We start from the raw sequence: 20350 nt of genomic DNA, 5'->3' as shown, positions 1-20350 counted from the left end.
CTGAGCAATCACTGAAGGGGATAGCCCGGCCGGTCACACAGCCACCTCGGCCATCCCTATAATGCCTCACTCAGTCTATACCTGGCCGCCCAGCTCTCACAGCCTTTCCCACAGCAGGAAGCTGTTCACCGCCGCTCTGACCAGCCGGAACTTCCTGTCTGGACTCTGCAGCTTTTCTCAGGTGGGCAGGCGGCTGGTGGGTGGCATGCAGCAGGATCTGGCAGCGCAGGGTTAGGTAGCGCTGGCAGGCAGGGTGTCCCTGCAGGCTATGTGAGATCAGCGGTGGGGTCCCTGTGGCGGATGGGAACTACAAGTTCCCATCCACCGCAGGGACCCCGCTGCTGACTTTACATATGCCGCAGAGTTCCCCTGCCCGCTAGCACTTCATGGACCCCGCTCCCTGGATCCCTTCCCTGCGCAGCCCAGGTGGGGGAAATGATGCTGCAGTGCGGGGGAAGATGCCTCCATGGGAGCTGGGGGAGAGGATGCCTCAGTGGGGGGGAATGCCTCCATGGGGGGGGGGGGTGGAATGCCTCCGTGGGGGGGTGGAATGCCTCCATGGGGGCTGGGGGAGATGATGCCTCCATGGGGGGGTGCCTCCATGGGGGCTGGGGGAGAGGATGCCTCAGTGGTAACGAGGAATGCCTCCATGGGTGCCAGGGTGGGTTGGGGGCATAGACCTTTTTCCAGGGCCCACACAGATTTTATTCCAGCCCTGAGTGACAGTGTGTGTGAGCGCATCCCCCTCCTGAGATGCCCAGCTCCCTTCTCCTCGAGAGGCCCAGCACCCCTCTACCCCTAAGATGCCCTGTTCCCCTAAGATGCCCTGTTCCCCTCTTCCAAGATGCCCAGCTTCCTCCTCCCCCTGAGATGCCCAGCTTCCTCCTCCCCCTGAGATGCTCAGCTCCCTTCTCCCCCTGAGATGCTCGGCTCCCTTCTCCCCTGAGATACCCAGCTCCCTCCTACCCCTGAAATTTCCTGTTCCCCTTTACCCTGGAGATGCCCAGCTCTCTTCTCCCCCTTAAATGCTCAGCTCCCTTCTCCCCCTGAGATACCCAGCTTCCTCCTCCCCCTGAGATGCCCAGCTCCCTTCTCCCCTTGAGATGCTCGGCTCCCTTCTCCCCCTGAGATACCCAGCTCCCTCCTACCCCTGAAATGCCCAGTTCCCCTTTACCCTGGAGATGCCCAGCTCTCTTCTCCCCCTGAAATGCTCAGCTCGATTCTCCCCCTGAGATACCCAGCTCCCTCCTACCCCTGAGATGCCCTGTTCCCCTTTACCCCTGAAATGCCCAGCTCTCTTCTCCCCCTGAAATGCCCAGCTTTCTCCTCCCCCTGAGATGCTCAGCTCCCTTCTCCGCCTGAGATGCTCGGCTCCCTTCTACCCCTGAGATACCCAGCTCCATCCTACCCCTGAAATGCCCAGTTCCCCTTTACCCTGGAGATGCACAGCTCTCTTCTCCCCCTGAAATGCTCAGCTTCCTCCTCCCCCTGAGATGCTCAGCTCCCTTCTCCCCCTGAGATGCTCCTCGGCTCCCTTCCCCCCCTGAGATACCCAGCTCCCTCCTACCCCTGAAATGCCCTGTTCCCCTTTACCCCTGAGATGCCCAGCTCCCTTCTCCCCCTAAAATGCTCAGCTCCCTTCTCCCCCTGAAATGCTCAGCTCCCTCCTACCCCTTAAATGCCCTGTTCCTCTTTACCCCTGAGATGCCCAGCTTCCTCCTCCCCCTGAGATGCCCAGCTTCCTCCTCCCCCTGAGATGCCCAGCTTCCTCCTCCCCCTGAGATACTCAGCTCCCTTCTCCCCTTGAAATGCTCAGCTCCCTTCTCACCCTGAGATACCCAGCTCCCTCCTACCCCTGAAATGCCCTGTTCCCTTCTCCCCCTGAGATGCTCGGCTCCCTTCTCCCCCTGAGATACCCAGCTCCCTCCTACCCCTGAGATACCCAGCTCCCTCCTACCCCTGAAATGTCCTGTTCCCCTTTACCCCTGAGATGCCCAGCTCCCTTTTCCCCCTGAAATGCCCAGCTTCCTCCTCCCCCTGAGATGCTCAGCTCCCTCCTACCCCTGAAATGCCCTGTTCCCCTTTACCCCGGAGATGCCCAGCTCCCTTCTCCCCCTGAAATGCTCAGCTCCCTTCTCCCCCTGAAATGCTCAGCTCCCTTCTCCCCCTGAAATGCCCAGCTCCCTTCTCCCCCTGAGATACCCAGCTCCCTCCTACACCTGAAATGCCCTGTTCCCCTTTACCCCTGAGATGCCCAGCTTCCTCCTCCCCCTGAGATGCCCAGCTTCCTCCTCCCCCTGAGATGCTCAGCTCCCTTCTCCCCCTGAGATGCTCCTCGGCTCCCTTCTCCCCCTGAGATGCCCAGCTTCCTCCTCCCCCTGAGATACTCAGCTCCCTTCTTCCCTTGAAATGCTCAGCTCCCTTCTCACCCTGAGATACCCAGCTCCCTCCTACCCCTGAAATGCCCTGTTCCCCTTTACCCCTGAGATGCCCAGCTCCCTTCTCCCCCTGAGATGCTCGGCTCCCTTCCCCCCCTGAGATACCCAGCTCCCTCCTACCCCTGAGATACCCAGCTCCCTCCTCCCCCTGAAATGCCCTGTTCCCCTTTACCCCTGAGATGCCCAGCTTCCTCCTCCCCCTGAGATACTCAGCTCCCTTCTTCCCTTGAAATGCTCAGCTCCCTTCTCACCCTGAGATACCCAGCTCCCTCCTACCCCTGAAATGCCCTGTTCCCCTTTACCCCTGAGATGCCCAGCTTCCTCCTCCCCCTGAGATACCCAGCTCCCTCCTACACCTGAAATGCCCTGTTCCCCTTTACCCCTGAGATGCCCAGCTTCCTCCTCCCCCTGAGATGCCCAGCTTCCTCCTCCCCCTGAGATGCTCAGCTCCCTTCTCCCCCTGAGATGCTCCTCGGCTCCCTTCTCCCCCTGAGATGCTCGTCTCCCTTCTCCCCCTGAGATACCCAGCTCCCTCCTACCCCTGAGATACCCAGCTCCCTACTCCCCCTGAAATGTCCTGTTGCCCTCTACCCCTGAGATGCCCAGCTCCCTTCTCCCCCTGAAATGCCCTTCCTGCCAGAGCACCGGCACTAGAAGGGACCCAGCCTGTGCTGTACTCTGCTGACTCCACCGCTGGTTGTGATGAACAGATAAAGCTGCTACTTTTTAAAGTTTCACTCTGCAGATCAATATCTTAAAAACTATTATGAAAGATATTTGCCTGTCGATTGTATCCTCCTTGTTGCAAATATACTCTGCGCCTTACATTATTTATTACATTTAATTACTGACATTTGGCATTTGTGCTCCGGGCAGAGCGTCAGCAAGTCCATGCACAGGCAGTTCGCCTCTCGCCCCCGTGCAAAGGAGGTCCATGCCGGCTTCTGACAGAAGCCTGCAGTGGTGTCCTTGCCACGCGGGTACCTCCTGCGGTGCTGAGTATAAAGCTTAAGCTGGTGGTGGTGGGGGGTCTCTTCAGTGAATAAGAAATAACTAGCACTATGCGGCGGCGCGGGAAGCGCTTCTGTTTTGAAAACACTGGCCGCACGGTGCACGCTGATTGGCTGAATCAGCTAATATTCCTATTATCAATTTACCAAAATATTCCAAACATGACAAACGTAATTATACAATACACTAATAGCACAATTCAATACAATATTATACAGCATACCACCAATAACATGATAGAAATTAGCAGAGCCCATGGGGCAGATAAGAACCACTTGGCCCATCTAGTCTGCCCCTTTTATTAAACATGTTACCTCAAACCATATTTGATCCTTATTTTTTTGTAAGGATATCAATATGCTTATCCCAAGCATGTTTAAATTGTACTACTGTATTTGCATCTACCACCTCTGATGGTAGGCTATTCCACTTATCTACTACTCTTTCTGTGAAAAAATTCTTCCTCGCATTTTCCCTGAATCTTCATCCCTCTAGTTTCAGTGCATGTCCTCGTGTTCTGTTGCTCCTCTTCCTGTGAAGAATGTCTCCCACCTGTACCTTCCTCCCTCTAGTTTCAGTGCATGTCCTCGTGTTCTGTTGCTCCTCTTCCTGTGACTAATGTCTCCCACCTGTACCTTCCTCCCTCTAGTGTCAGTGCATGTCCTCGTGTTCTGCTGCTCCTCTTCCTGTGACGAATGTCTCCCACCTGCACCTTCCTCCCTCTAGTGTCAGTGCATGTCCTCGTGTTCTGCTGCTCCTCTTCCTGTGAAGAATGTCACCCACCTGTACCTTCCTCCCCCCAGTGTCAGTGCATGTCCTCGTGTTCTGCTGCTCCTCTTCCTGTGACTGATGTCTCCCACCTGTACCTTCCTCCCCCTAGTGTCAGTGCATGTCCTCGTGTTCTGCTGCTCCTCTTCCTGTGAAGAATGTCTCCCACCTGTACCTTCCTCCCTCTAGTTTCAGTGCATGTCCTCGTGTTCTGCTGCTCCTCTTCCTGTGAAGAATGTCTCCCACCTGTACCTTCCTCCCTCTAGTGTCAGTGAATGTCCTTGTGTTCTGTTGCTCCTCTTCCTGTGAAGAATGTCTCCCACCTGTACCTTCCTCCCTCTAGTGTCAGTGCATGTCCTCGTGTTCTGTTGCTCCTCTTCCTGTGAAGAATGGCTCCCACCTGTACCTTCCTCCCTCTAGTGTCAGTGCATGTCCTCGTGTTCTGTTGCTCCTCTTCCTGTGAAGAATGTCTCCCACCTGTACCTTGTCAAAACCCCTGATATATGTGAAAGTTTCTATCATGTCCCCCCTTTCCCTTCTCTGCTCTAAAGTATACATATTAAGATCTTTCAGTCTTTCCTGGTACGTTTTGTGATGTAGGCCATGCACCATTTTAGTTGCCCTTCTTTGTACAGTCTCTAATGTATTTATATCCTTCTGGAGATATGGCCTCCAGAACTGAACACAATACTCTAGGTGAGGTCGTACCAATGACCTATACAGTGGCATTATTACTTCTTTCTTCCTACTGCTGATACCTCTCCCTATGCAACCAAGCATCTGACTTGCCTTCTTCATTGCTTTGTTACATTGCCTACCTGCTTTTAAGTCCCCTGAAATAGTGACACCTAGATCCCTCTCTTCCTCAGTAGTTTCCATTATAGTGCCATTTATACTATATTGAGTCTTTGGATTTCTGAGACCCAAGTGCATTATTTTGCATTTTTTGGCATGAAACTGTAGTTGCCATGCTCTTGACCATTCCTCTAATCTACCTAGATCATCAATCATTTGTTTTACTACTCCTGGTGTGTCTGTTGCATACCTTTGTGTCATCTGCAAAAAGGCACATTTTACCCTCAATTCAATTTGCAATATCACTAGTAAAGATATTAAATGCACTGGTCCAAGTACAGATCCCTGGGGTACTCCACTTGTAACCTTTCCCTCCTTTGACTGTACTCCGTTTACTACAACTCTCTGTTTTCTGTCCTGCAACCACGCAATTATCCGTTCAACTATCTTAGAATCCAATCCCAAGCAGTATTCTAACACTGTGCGGCACGAGATACAGGCCGCGTCGTCACATACTACTAATGCTAGTTTAATATACCTTCTACTCTGAATACTAGTTTCATATTCTATGCTACTACTAATACCAGTTCTACTCTGAAAACAAGTTTAATATGCTAGTCTACATTTACTTTTCATTTTATTCTGATTTTTTCTCTAGATACTCACACTGTTCCCATGTCATTGGTGAGAAACTCCTTCTGGTTGGTGGTGTGTGGATTCAGTCTCGTAGTGTTCCTGGACTTACTATAGTGGACCTCATAACAGGGCATGTTGCTGAATTTCAGATTAACAGTGTAAGTATGTATGTGTGTGCACAATCATTCCCTTATATGAAGGCTGAATCAAATAAAAATATTGCTACTTGTTTCCTAGCACTGCACCACTGATCTACATTGTGTGGCATTGGGTGTGTGAAATCGATCGCATGCGATGCGATGCGATGCAACGCGATTATACCGTTAATTGTACAGCCACCCAGATGGCGGATTACAATGTTAAATGCCCCCCAGACCTGATTTTTCATTGTATACCCACCATGACGGTTAATTAGTATGTCAAATGCCCCCCATTGTTAACGCCACCCCACGATCAACGCCAACCCGAAGCATGACGAGCGCAGCAAGCCCGCGAAGGGCGGCGGTACGCGTCCTCCGACCTTTTCATACCCCCACTATCCACGTCGACGTGGAGTTGATTTTATATAGCCCGAAGCGTGGGGACGCGCATTACTTGACATGTATTCCGCGGGGCTCGCTGCGCTCGCCATGCTTCCGGCTCGTGGCTAGCTGCGCTCGCCACACTATATATTATCAACTCCACGCCGGCGTGGATAATGGGGGTATGAAAAGGACGGAGGACGCGGACTCGCTGCGCTCGCCACGCTTCCGGTTAGCGTTGATCATGGCGTGGCGTTAACAATGGGGAGGCATTTGACATACTAATAACCATCATGGTGGGCATACAAATAAAAATCGGGTCGGGGGGGGGGGGTCATTTAACATTGTAATCAGCCATCATGGTGGCTGTACAATGTAAAATCGCATCGCATGCCATTGTAATGGCATGTGATGCGACGCGATTTTAAAATTGTATGGGAACGTCTTTAAATGCCTAAAATCAGGTCGGTCGGGTCTGATCGGGTCCCATTGCATAACTTAAGTTATGGTATGCGATGGGACCCGACGGGCGCCGTGCTAGGAAACAAGTACCAAAATAATTCTCTCATAAGGAATTCCTGAGATGTGGACATAGTGTTTGAGGGGATAAACCTCAGAAGCGGTTGGACGTATTGAGTAGAAATAAGAATGGGACGCGTAGAACTGTCGCCAGGTGCTATATGCAAAATTTCAGGCCAAAAAAGTAATTGGGAACAATGTAAAGTTTAAATTGTCAATGTTTTTTTTTCCACTTCCTGTCTAGTGAAAACTGACAGTATAGTATTGTTTGTAGGTTGGGGTGCAGGGAGTGGCGGATCCATGAGGGGATGGACTACGGGCACCGCTGGCTGAGCTGACAGGTGACCCATGCAGCAGTGAGTGCTGAGCTGGTCCCACTCCGTGCATATCTAATGAGTGGGGACCCAGTTCAGTGTATATTGAATGAGCGGTTCCCCGCCCCATGCATATGTAATGATACAGAAAAACACAGTGTCTTCTGCTAAAAAATTATAATAATTATTAGGTATAGACCATATACCCTTCTGTATACAAATACTGTTGGAATATATGTATAAGCTCGCAGCAGGTTCTAGCAGCATTTTTATAAGGAAATGCCTATTTCCAGAAAATGCAAAGAATCACATAAAATGCGCTGGAAACATTGTATATATAAAAAAAAAATATTTATTACACTAATATTCACTGGGCAGTGATAGAATACACAATGTAAAATAAAACATCATTTCTCTTTCCTCCACCCTGGCAACACAGCTCAACCTTGGGATGTAGAAGGGTCCGCAGGAGCAACCTATGCTGACTTCTTTGAGAGACAGGCTCCTCCCCTTCTGCATCCCAGAACTCCTCAGTTCGTTTTAGGTGCCCACCGACAATTATGCACACTGAGAGCGCAGCAGAGGCTGACAGAAGCGCGTCTGGTCAGCTCTCTGTATGCAGAAGGACGCTGTCTGCCCTCTCTGCACAGCGCTTCAACATCCATGTAGAGAGGTTTCCTGGGCCCCGGGGAGAGTCCTGAACCGGCTCCCTACTTAGGGGGGATCTTGGGGGACGGTAACCGCTATGGCAGCTGCCATTTTAAGGGGTTTATAGGCTGAAATCCAGAGATGGAATTGAAGCCTATTTCAGGAGTCCATCATGGCTGGATGCTTCCAAGTGGTCCCAGAAGGAGGGGAGACACTGGAGGTGAGGAGAAACACTTGGTAGGAGCGGCTAAAGGGGGGAAAAGGCACCAATAGGCTTTCTTCCCCGCTGAAGCAGAGACTTGGTCTATAGGCTGAAATCCAGAGCTGGAATTGAAGCCTATTACAGGAGTCCATCATGGCTGGATGCTTCCAAGTGGTCCCAGAAGGAGGGGAGACACTGGAGGTGAGGAGAAACACTTGGTAGGAGCGGCTAAAGGGGGAAAAGGCACCAATAGGCTTCCTTCCCTGCTGAAGCAGAGACTTGGTCTATAGGCTGAAATCCAGAGATGGAATTGAAGCCTATTACAGGAGTCCATCATGGCTAGATGCTTCCAAGTGGTCCCAGAAGGAGGGGAGACACTGGAGGTGAGGAGAAACACTTGGTAGGAGCGGCTAAAGGGGGAAAAGGCACCAATAGGCTTCCTTCCCCGCTGAAGCAGAGACTTGGTCTCTTCCTGCTCTCTGTTCTGGTGCCCTTTCTCTCCACACTGCGGAGCTTAAGGATTTCACACTGCAGATCAGAGTGGAAGTTTCTCCTGGGCAGCACTTTCCCTGGTGATCGCTGAGGATCCATTGCAGCAGCGCAGACAGATAAGTACAAGGTTACATTATGCTGTGCAAACGCCTGACATTGTGCACTGTGTGTAATTATGACTGAAGGGTGTAGTGCTGCTGCTCTTGGGGAGGGAGCGTCGGCCATGGTAATTAACTGCAGATTTGTGGTGTGAAATTAACCATTGAACAGATGGGTCAGGGAGATTTGTGCCCCTCATGTGAGTCTGCGCCCCGTGGGGCTCAAGCCCAGAGGTCTGAGCAGTCTGAACCTGCATGGGCGGCTGCTTTGGGGAGGTCTATGAATGCCTTGGTACAGGCTTTAAATAGGCATAGAGATGACTTGTTGAAATCTCCTGACCCCCTTTTCCCCTCTCAACCATCTGTGGGCTCTATTACCCCATCTCAGGGGTACTTGCTACATTTATGGAACAGTTTGCCAAAACCCCTGAGGTCACTCCTCCCAGACACCCCTTATCCACACCTCCCCTCTTGAATTTTGATTCGGATGAGGAAGGTGTGTGCACTGAGGATGTCTTTTGGGACCAGGGGGAAGAAGTTGAATCTTCTGACCCTGGCATTGAGGATTTGATCCTTGCAGTTAAGCAGACTTTAAATCTTTAAGAGGAAGATAAAGTACCTGCTCATTGTGTGTACAAGAAAATATGCAGAGATGTGGGCATGATAGCTTTACTGGGAGAAGCATGGAAAACTCCTGATAAGAAGCTTCTCTTGCCTAAAAGGTTTGCTAACATGTATTCAATGCCAGAGGAGCATGTAAAATTATGGGAAAAGACGCCTTTAGTGGATGCGCCTGTTGCCAGGTTGTCTAAATCCACGGCTAATCAACTCCAGCCTGACTCTGAAACTTTTGCCTTGGCTGAAAAGCTTAAGTGTGCTGCAGAGTATGTGTGAGGCTGGGGAAAAAGGCGCCAAGATGGCTTCAAAAGTGTCGGCCACACCCGTGACAGCGAGGAGTGCTCTCTGCCTTAAAGCTTAGGAAGCTGACAGGGAATCCAAGAAGTCTCTAGAGGCTTTGGCTTTTAAGGGTGAACTGCTTTTTGGGGCTGAACTTGAGTTCGTTATATAAAGCAAGCCACAGGGGGAAAGAGCACTTTCCTGCCCACTACGTCTAAGAACTCAGTGTCCAAGTTTTTTTTTTTTTTTTTAGCCATCCTTTTGTTCCACCTTTCGAGGGGGTGTGTCAAATAGAGAACAGGCAGAAAGAGGAAAGTTTCCAGCCAGCACGGGGAGGGCACCCAGATCCCGTTTCAGGGCCTTTGCCAAGAAACACCCATCCAAAAGTGAGGATAAGTCCTCTGCATGACGGGACAGAGACTCCCCGCTTCAACGCCCCTGCCACGGGAAGCTCGCTTGCGGAAAGCCCTCTTGGGAGCGGCAACGTTGCTACTCGAGAAGGGTGTGGTGGTCCCGATACCTTAGGAAGAAAGAAAGAGAGCGGATTTTATTCCATTATTTTCTTGGTCCCCAAACCAGATGGGTCTTTTAGACACATTCTAAATTTGAAGTCTTTAAACCTACACCTGTGGGGGTGGACCATTTTCACATGGAGTCTCTGAGATCAGTGCTTTTAAGCATTGATTCGGGAGAATTTCTAGCATCGGTAGACATCCAAGATGCTTATATTCATGTGCGCATCAAAAAGTGATGGCTGTCATGGCAGCGGCTCAACGCCTATTGGAGATAGTGATTATGCCGTACTTGGACGATCTCCTGTTCAAGGCAGAGAAGTTGCAAGATCATCTTTCCATTGCGACACAGTATGTACGAGACCATGGGTGGTTGTTAAATCTCCTGAAGTCTCATTTGACGCCCATACAGAGACTTCAGTTTCTGGGGGTTATTTTGGACACACACCTGCATCGGGTGTTTCTTCCAGAGTCCAAAGTGGTGGACGTACGTCAGTTGGTCCTGGGGAATCTTCAGTCTCCGAATCCAACAGTTTGGCAAAGTGTCAAGCTATTAGGCAAGATGGTGGCCACCTTTGGGACAATGCAGTTTGTGAGGTTTCATTCAAGAACCTTTCAGTGGAACATTCTGGCTTGTTGGTCAGGAAATTCAAAAACCATGAAACAGGAATGGCTGTTACTGTCTCAAGAGACAAGGGACTCCTTGTTATGGTGGACAGATCTGGAGTCTCTGCAGATGGAGTGTTCCCTCTGCTTGTGGGATTGGCTAGTTGTCACGACCGATGCCAGTCTCAGGGGCTGGGGGGCAGTGGTCATACACTTGAGATTGCAGGGTCTGTGGTCCAAGGAGGAATCCACTCTGCCGATCAACATCCTGGAGCTCAGGGTGGTTTGGAAGACTCTTGTACGGGCAGAGAATTTCCTGAAGGGATCACCTGTATGAATGCAGTCAGACAATGCCACGGCTGTGGCTTACCTGAATCATAAATGTGGGACTTGCAGCATGATGTCAATGCAGGAAGTCTTGCGGATTTTCCAATGGGCAGAAGTGAACATTCCTGCTCTGTCGCCTGTGTTTATTCAGGGAATCCGGAATATAGAAGCGGATTTCCTCAGCAGGGAAGAGCTGCTGGAAGGAGAGTGGGCGCTACATCAGGAAGTCTTTCAGGAAATAGTGATGCTCTGGGGGCTCCGAGAGATAGACTTGATGGCGTCCAGACACAACTGTCAGGTTCCCAGGTTCTATTCTCGGACCGTTTCAACCTCACCTACATGTTCCCTCTGTTTCCTTTGATTCCTCAGGTCATAAAGAGAGTGAGTACGCAGGAGGTACAAGTCATACTCAGTGATCGCGAAAACCCCCAAAAATGATGGGTCCCTTGGACCCCTCACTTACAAAAATTGGGGTCCTACTTGACCTTTTCTGGGTCCCAACGGAATAAAGCCTCCTCTCCCCTTCCCCAGCATGGCACATACAGAAGCCTCCTCCTCTCTTCCATATGGCATATACCCTGAGCCAAGGGCCAGCCTGAGCCTATTTTTTTTTTGGCAAGCAAACATAGATTTGAGCACCCCAAAACTGTGGCTATTGTGGGTTGGGGGGGGGGGGGGTCAATTGGCAATTTGCCCACTCACATAAAGCAAGATACACATATACTAGAAAAAGGCATAATGTCGGAATAGGGACACCTGTACTGCACCGATCAGGATTGTAAAACTAATGGCAGCAGGAACAGGAGGGATAGGGTTAGTGAAATCCCAGCAGAGTCTATAGGCTACTCCCCTACAGGCAGCTCTGCCTGTTAAGAGTCAATTGGTGAACTGCAGCCTCTCTGCCAGCCGTGCAGTGACTGGAGGATGGGACGAGTGAGCCATTAACAGCCAGCACTCAGAGCCTGGAGGAGGTGACAGTGACACACAAGAGAGCAGCACCGCGAGGTAGGAGAGTAGGAGGGAAGTCTGCAGCCCAAGTCCGGCTAGCAATAAATCCCCTTACATGACACAGCCAAGCAGCCTGCTAAATGGACCACCACCCCTCTTACCTCTACCTCCTACCCAGGCCTGCTCCGTCCTCACTGTCACACCTCCCTGGTTCTGGCCCCCAATGCTGGTTTCAGTTCCTCGTGCTCCGTCCTCACACCAGCCACAGCTCTGTTCCCCTGCTGAGCAGCTGCTTTTGGTGTTGGCTCCAGCCGTCTGTTGTTGAGGCACAGTGCAGGAGCCAACTTGCACGGCTTCCGTGCAATGTGGTGACAAGGGACCCTTTCATTTTCGTACCCACAGATGTGTGAAGTGCCTGTAAGTCACACTGTGTCTTCTCCATGGTCGTATCACAACTGAGGGGGAAACAGATCCCTCCGCCCTTGTCACACTTCTTAACACGGCGTGCACGCCGAAATGGCTGGGTCCCAGGGGACCCAGCCATTCATAAAAAATTAGTCACTGGTGCTCCAAAGTGGGTAAAATACTCGCTATAGCGCGAGTATTTGTGAACCCTGCATACTGATTGCACCGGACTGGCCCAGGAGATCATGGTATTCAGACATACTGAGGTTGTCGATGGACTCTTAACATCTTCCTCTTCAACCGGACTTACTTAAACAAGGACTGTTTCTGCACCTGGACCTAGCTCTTCCGAATTTGACGGCCTGGCATTTGAAACCTCCTTATTAAGGAAGAAAGGTTTTCCAGATGCTGTTATCCAGACTATGCTTAGGGCTCACAAACCTGTATCAGCTGCAAATTACCACCATGTTTGGAAGATCTATATCAGGTGGTGTAAAAAAAGGTTCAGGGTCTCTAGACTCTTGGAATTTCTCCAGGACGGGTTTTCAGCAGGGCTTAGCCTGTAGTCCTTAAAGGTGCAGTTGTCGGCCTTATCCATTTTCATTCAGAAAAGGGTAGCTCTTTTGTCAGAAGTACAGACTTTTTTGCAGGGAGTTATGAGACTTAAACCCCCATATAGGCAGCCGGTGATGCCTTGGGACCTGTCTTTGGTTTTGTCGGTGTTGCAAAAACCTCCGTTTGAGGCTTTTCTGGTTGGCTGATCTTAAATTTCTTTCTTGAAAGGTTACCTTTTTGTTGGCCATAGCTTCGGCCCGGCGAGTTTCAGAATTGGGGGCCTTGTTTTGCAAGTCTCCATTTCTGATTTTCCATGATGACAGGGCTGTGCTTAGAACAGTACCTAAGTTTAGTGTCAAACTTTAACTTAAACCAGGAGATTGTACTCCCGATGTTTGGTCCTCCTGAGGGTGCTAGAAATAGGGACAAGTTGAAGAAACTGGATGTTGTTCGCGCATTGCGCATCTATATTGAGAGAGTAAAGAATGTTCACAAAACTGAATAGCTTTTGGTACTTTATGACGTACATAAGAGAAGGTGGCCTGCTTCTAAGCAGACCATTGCTAGATGGTTAAGGTCAGTAATTGCTTTTGCCTACACTAAGGTAGGCAGACCGTTTCCCTCCAGGATTAATGCCCATACCCCCAGGTCAGTTGCTTCTTCTTGGGCTGTGCGTCATGGGGCTACAGCGGAGTTGTGCAGGGCTGCCACTTGGTACTCTGTTCATACCTTTACAAAATTCTATAGGTTTCATAAGTTCACTTCGGAGGGTGCTTAATTTGGGCAATCAGTGATGAGAACTGTAAGCCTGAGCGTACCCTCCCAAAGGACCTGCTCTTGAACGTCCCATGGTTGAGCTGTGTTGCCAAGATGGACGAAAGAGAAAAGGGGATTTTTGTAAGAACTTACCATTCAAATCCTTTTCTCTGAGTCCATCCTGGCGACACAGCGATCCCTCCCTTACCCTCAGTAATTTTTTACCGTTCATGTATTGTTATGTTATTGGTTATTTTGATTGTGCATATTGATATGTTCAGGCGTTGTACTGAGTAATGTATCCTAGTGTGCTTTAGAAGTTGAACTGAGGAATTCTGGGAAGTCAGCATAGATGCCTTGCTCCTGCGGACCCTCCTACATCACATGGTTGAGCTGTGTTGCCAGGATGGACTAAGACAAAAGGATTTGAACGGTAAGTTCTTACAAAAATCCCCTTTTACTTTCGAATATAAAACATAAAATAGGATAATAAATAAATGATTATTTTGACACAATTTCCGCACCAGAGATAATTAGTAGGTAAGCCTCTGCTTGTGAAAACAGAAATTCTGACACAGCAAGAAGTTAATGAATGTCCCAAGAAATGTTGTTGTCCCCAGTTCTATAGTATCCCACTATAATGGATAGGTGATATGTCCACTTCAAGAGAGATAGAGGCATGGGCTCTCTGGCCAGGCACACTAACATTTTTAAAAAGATGGGGAGAAACCTCCCTGTACCTACAGTTATATACCGGGTTTAGTATACTTGTAGCTGTATTCAGCAGCAATCCAGATTATTGGACTTCTGGAAGCCCTTGAAAGGGAGATAGTGGTAACATGAGAGCTGTAGAGTTTGGCAGGTAGCAAGGTGATGGTCCTCCTATACTCCGGATATTAGAGAATTGCTCAATGAAGAAATATAGCAATGACTCGTTTCCCCGCCTCCATGGGGGGATTCAGTGGCTTCCTTAGATATTGAACTCAATTTTTATTTTTCATATACAATGTTTCCAGCGCGTTTTATGTGATTTTTTTTTTGCTATTTGCATATGTAATGAGCTGTCCCCTCCCGTGCATATGTAATGAGCAGGTCCCGCTCATTACATATGCACGGGTTGGGGACCCGCTCATTAGATATGTACAGGGCAGGACCCGCTCATTCAATATGCACTGCACTGGGTCCCCGCTCATTAGATATGTACAGGGCAGGACCAGCTCAGCGCTCACTGCTGCCTGGGTTGCCTGTCAGTTCAACCAGCAGCACCCACCACAGACCCCGCTGGCGCCGCTCCCCCAAGCCGCCGCGGGGTCTGCCACATATGTAGCTACGCCAGTGGATTCAGGATAGCAGTGGTAGTGTAGTGTGTGGGGAGGAGGGTGCAGGATAGCAGCGGTAGTGATCTTCCTTTGCAAGATGCATATCTTCTGCTGATCCGCTCTGCCAGTCCCTCCATTGGTTACCTGTATCTTACCGTATTCAATATAAAACACTTCTACTCGCATATAAAGCTATTAACCATACTGCACCAGCTTATAGGGCATATTTATCATGATCGCATTTACAATGCGATCCGGGCGGATTATTACCGCCCAGGATCGCATTGTAAAATGCGATCAGATCACTGAGATGTATCATCCCTGGCACTGCAGGGACAGGGCCTCGAAAGGAGCCCGTCCCTGCGAAGTGCTAACCCGGAAGCCGGGGGTCTGTGCATGCGCGGTTATGCGCTGACACCCGCCGACCCCTCTTACCGCACTGCCCTACTCGGCAGTGCGATGTGTAGCCATAGGCTACAATGGGATATAGCCATATCAGAATGGCGATAGCCCAGGGATGCGAAGCCGGGCTGCCCGATGTTGATACATCGGACAGCTTCGCATCCCCCATAGAAACCTATGGGGGATGCGGCCGGAGGTGCTGTAGGGAGGATCGCAGCAGGGATCGGAGATTCCTGCTGCGGCCCCCCTATAATACATTTAGGGGATACTTCGTATTTGCGGCTAAACCCCAAAAACGTGCGTTTTCGGGGATTTAGCCGCAAATATGGTTTGATAAATGTGTCCCTATATCTCTTTACTTCTCACAAAATATCTCCCATCTCGACCACTACGCTCTACACAAGATCTGCGGCTCTCTTCTGCACGGATCACTAGCTCCCACTCACTATTACAGGACTTTCAGCGGGCTGCTCCCATCCTATGGAATGCCCTTCCACGCACAATAAGACTCTCCACTAGTCTCCAAACGTTCAAGTGTTCCCTGAAAACTCACCTCTTCAGGCAACATATAAACATAGAATTTGACGGCAGATAAGAACCACTTGGCCCATCTAGTCTGCCCCTTTTTTTAAACATGTTACCTCAAACCATATTTGATCCTTATTTTTTGTAAGGATATCAATATGCTTATCCCAAGCATGTTTATATTGTACTACTGTATTTGCCTCTACCACCTCTGATGGGAGGCTATTCCACTTATCTACTACTCTTTCTGTGAAGTAATTCTTCCTCACATTTCTCCTGAATCTTCCTCCCTCTAGTGTCAGTGCATGTCCTCATGTTCTGTTGCTCCTCTTCCTGTGAAGAATGTCTCCCACCTGTACCTTCCTCCCCCTAGTGTCAGTGCATGTCCTCGTGTTCTGTTGCTCCTCTTCCTGTGAAGAATGTCTCCCACCTGTACCTTCCTCCCCCTAGTGTCAGTGCATGTCCTCGTGTTCTGTTGCTCCTCTTCCTGTGAAGAATGTCTCCCACCTGTACCTTCCTCCCTCTAGTGTCAGTGCATGTCCTCGTGTTCTGCTGCTCCTCTTTCTGTGAAGAATGGCTCCCACCTGTACCTTCCTCCCTCTAGTGTCAGTGCATGTCCTCGTGTTCTGCTGCTCCTCTTCCTGTGAAGAATGTCTCCCACCTGTACCTTGTTAAAGCCCTTGATATATGTGAATGTTTCTATCATGTCCCCCCTTTCCCTTCTCTGCTCCAAAGTATACATATTAAGATCTTTTAGTCTTTCCTGGTACGTTTTGTGATGTAGGCAATGCACCATTTTAGTTGCCCTTCTTTGTACAGTCTCTAATGTATTTATATCCTTCTGGAAATATGGCCTCCAGAACTGAACACAGTACTCTAGATGAGGTTGTACCAATGACCTATATAGAGGCATTATTGGTTAGCATTACTGTAATGGTTAGCATTACTACCTTACAGTGCTGAGGTCATGGGTTTGATTCCCACCATGGCTCTAACTGTGCAGAGTTTGTATATTATCCCTGTACTTGCGTGGGTTTCCTCCGGGTACTCCGGTTTCCTCCCACAATCCAAAAATATACTGGTAGGCTAATTGGCTGCCAACAAAATTAACCCTAGAATGTCTGTGTGCATGTATATGTGGCAAGGAATATAGATTGTAAGTTCCACTGGGGCAGGGACTGATGTGAGTGTTCAATTATCCTCTGTAAAGCGCTGCGGAATATGTATGCGCTATATAAGAAATTGTTAATAAATAAATAAATTATTATTACTTCTTTCTTTCTACTGCTGATACCTTTACCTATGCAACAAGCATCTGACTTGCCTTCTTCATTGCTTTGTTACATTGCCTACCTGCCTTTAAGTCCCCTTAAATAGTGACATCTAGATCCCTCTTCCCCTCAGTAGTTTCCATTCTAGTGCCATTTATACTATATTTAGTCTTTGGATTTTTGAGACCCAAGTGCATGATTTTGCATTTTTTGGCATTAAACTGTAGTTGCCATTCTCTTGACCATTCCTCTAATCTACCTAGATCATCAATCATTTGTTTTACCCCTCCTGGTGTGTCAACCCTGTTGCATACCTTTGTGTCATCTGCAAAAAGGTGCATTTTACCCTCAATTCCATTTGCAATATCACCAATAAATATATTAAAAAGCACCGGTCCAAGTACAGATCCCTGGGGTACTCCACTTGTAACCTTTCCCTCCTTTGACTGTACTCCGTTTACAACAACTCTCTGTTTTCTGTCCTGCAACCATGCTCTTATCCATTCAACTATCTTAGAATCCAATCCCAAGCTTTCAAGTTTATTTAACAGTCTGCGATGTGGGACAGTGTCAAAAGCCTTACTAAAGTCTAGATAAGCTACATCTACAGCCCCACCTTGATCTATTACTTTAGTCACCCAGTCAAAAAAGTCAATAAGATTTGTTTGACATGATCTTCCCCCAGTAAACCCATGCTGTTTCGGATCCTGTAAATTGCTGGTTTTGAGATATTCTACAACTCTTTGTTTTAAGAGTGTTTCCATCAATGTCCCTACTACTGATGTAAGGCTCACTGGTCAATAATTGCTTACCTCTTACTTTCTTCCACTTTTGTGCAGTGGGACTACATTCACTGTTTTCCAGTCCTCTGAGATTACCCCAGTAGCTAGTGATTGGTTGAATAATTCTGTTATTTGTTTTACCAGCTCCCCTTTAAGCTCTTTTAGTATCCTTGGATGTATCCCATCTGGCCCCATTGATTTATCCACTTTCAGTTTTGAGAGTTCTGTGAGGACTTTCTCCTCTGTAAATGTACTTGTCTCTCCCTCAGTTTTCTGACTATACTTGCAACTTAACTGTGGCCCATTCCCCTCTTTTTCAGCAGTGAATACTGAGCAGAAATAATTATTAATATGATCTGCTATTACATTGTCCCCCTCAAGAAGACTTCCACTCTCTGTCTTTAGTCTTTTTATTCCACTTTTTGTTTTTCTCCTTTCACTTATATACCTAAAATACATTTTCCCCCCTTAACCCACTGATTGGGCCATTTTCTCTTCAGCCTGTGCTTTTGCACATCTGATTACCTTCTTAGCCTCCTTCTGTCTAACAAGATACACCTCTTTGTCCTCATTATTCTGCGTCTGCTTACATTTCTTAAAGGCCAACTTTTTTGCTTTCACAATACTTGCTACTTCTTTTGCAAACCACAGTGGCTTCTTTTTCCTTGTGTTTTTCCTAACTCTCTTGACACAAAGTTCTGTTGCTTTTAGAATTGCACTTTTTAATTTTTCCCACTTCTCCTTTCAAGTTCCTTCAAGCCTATCAAATTTAAGTTCCATATGCATAACTCTCTGAGGCACTTATGTATTATATAGATTCCGCTCTGGACCTACAAGCTATGCTATTACTGGTGCCTGTCCTTGTGTTTCCCTCTTATGTCCCTATAGATTGTAAGCTTGCAGCAGGGCCCTCTGTCTGTTGTTACCCAGGTTGTTTTATCTCTGTTTACAAATGTAAAGCGCAATGGAATCTGCTGCCCTATATAAGACATTGTAAATAAATAATTGTGTAGTGTGTGTGCAGGGAGAGGGGATCAGGGTAGCATTGGTAGTGTAGTGTGTGTAGGGAGGAGGGTGCTGGGCAGCAGTAGTGTGTGGGGGGAGGAGGGTACAGGATAGCACTGGTAGTGTGTGTGTGGAGGAGGGTGCAGGGTTGCAGTGTAGTATGTTCATGGAGGGTGGTTCAGGGTAGCAGCGGTAGTGTAGTGTGTGCGAGGAGGAGGGTGCAGGGTGGTAGTGTAGTGTGTGGGGAAGAGGTTGCAGTGTGGTAGTGTAGTGTGTGCGAGGAGGAGGGTGCAGGGTAGAAGTGGTAGTGTAGTGTGTGTGGGGAAGAGGTTGCAGTGTGGTAGTGTAGTGTGTGCGGGGAGGAGGGTGCAGGGTAGAAGTGGTAGTGTAGTGTGTGTGGGGAAGAGGTTGCAGTGTGGTAGTTTAGTGTGTGCTGGGAGGAGAATGCAAGCATGGAGGGAGGTTCAAGGTAGCAGCGGTAGTGTAGTGTGTGCAGGGAGGAGTGTGCAGGGTAGCAGCAGTAGTGTGGTGTGTGCGGGTAGGAGGGTACTGGGCAGCAGCGGCAGTGTGTGGGGAGGAAGGTGCAGAACAGAAGTAATAGTGTGTGTGGAGGAGGGTGCAGGATAGCAGTGTAATGTGTGTGGGGAAGAAAAGTGCAAGGTAGCAGCAGTAGTGTGGTGTGTGCGGGTAGAAGGGTACTGGGCAGCAGCGGCAGTGTGTGGGGAGGAAGGTGCAGAACAGAAGTAATAGTGTGTGTGGAGAGTGCAGGATAGCAGTGTAATTTGTGTGGGGAGGAAAGTGCAAGGTAGCAGCAGTAGTGTGTTGTGTGCGGGTAGGAGGGTACTGGGCAGCAGCGGCAGTGTGTGGGGAGGAAGGTGCAAAACAGAAGTAATAGTGTGTGTGGAGGAGGGTGCAGGATAGCAGCGGCAGTGTAATGTGTGTGGGGAGGAAAGTGCAAGGTAGCAGTGGTAGTGTAGTGTGTGGGGAGAAGGGTGCAGGATAGCAACGGCAGTGTAGTGTGTGCGGGGAGGAGGGTGCAGAGTTGCAGTGTGGTAGTGAAGTGTGTGCATGGAGTGAGGTTCAGTGTTGCAATGGTAGGGCAGGGTAGCAGCAGTAGTGTGTGTGTGGGAAGTAGAGTGCAGGGTTGCAGTGTGGTAGTGTAGTGTGTGCATTGAGGGAGGGTCATAGTAACAGGGGTAGTGTATTGTGTGCGGAGAGGAGGGTGCAGGGTAGCAACAATAGTGTGTGTGGGGAGGAGGTTGCAGGATAGAAGCGTTAGTGTAGTGTGTGCGGAGGAGTGTGCCGGATAGCAGTGGTATTATATGGTGTGAGGGGAGGAGTGTGCAGGATAGCAGTGGTAGTGTATTGTGTGCAGGGAGGACGGTGCCGGTAGTGCAGTGTGTTCAGAAGGAGGGTGCTGGATAGCAGCGATATTGAAGTGTTTGCAGGATAGCAGCAGAAGTGTAGTGTGTGCAAGGAGGAGGGTGCCGGTAGTGCAGTGTGTTCAGAAGGAGGGTGCTGGATAGCAGCGATATTGAAGTGTTTGCAGGATAGCAGCGGTAGTGTAGTGTGTGCAAGGAGGAGGGTGTAGGCTAGTA

The 20350-nt window shown here is 49.1% G+C and overlaps 1 protein-coding gene across 1 annotated transcript in view; it reads left to right on the top strand.

Moving 5' to 3' along the window:
- LCMT2 (leucine carboxyl methyltransferase 2) overlaps positions 1 to 20350 on the top strand; it is a 394048-nt gene that overhangs the window by 337448 nt on the left and 36250 nt on the right. Inside the window, 1 exon segment of the mRNA XM_083170637.1 lies at positions 5671 to 5806. Within this exon segment, the coding sequence (XP_083026763.1) occupies positions 5671 to 5806 (136 nt within the window).

This window comes from Crinia signifera, chromosome 2 (genome assembly GCF_055691185.1).
Source record: "Crinia signifera chromosome 2, ASM5569118v1, whole genome shotgun sequence".
Taxonomy (NCBI): Eukaryota; Metazoa; Chordata; class Amphibia; order Anura; family Myobatrachidae; genus Crinia; species Crinia signifera.
The sequence above is the reverse complement of the archived record's forward strand: the minus strand, read 5'-3'. Positions and strand labels throughout refer to the sequence as shown.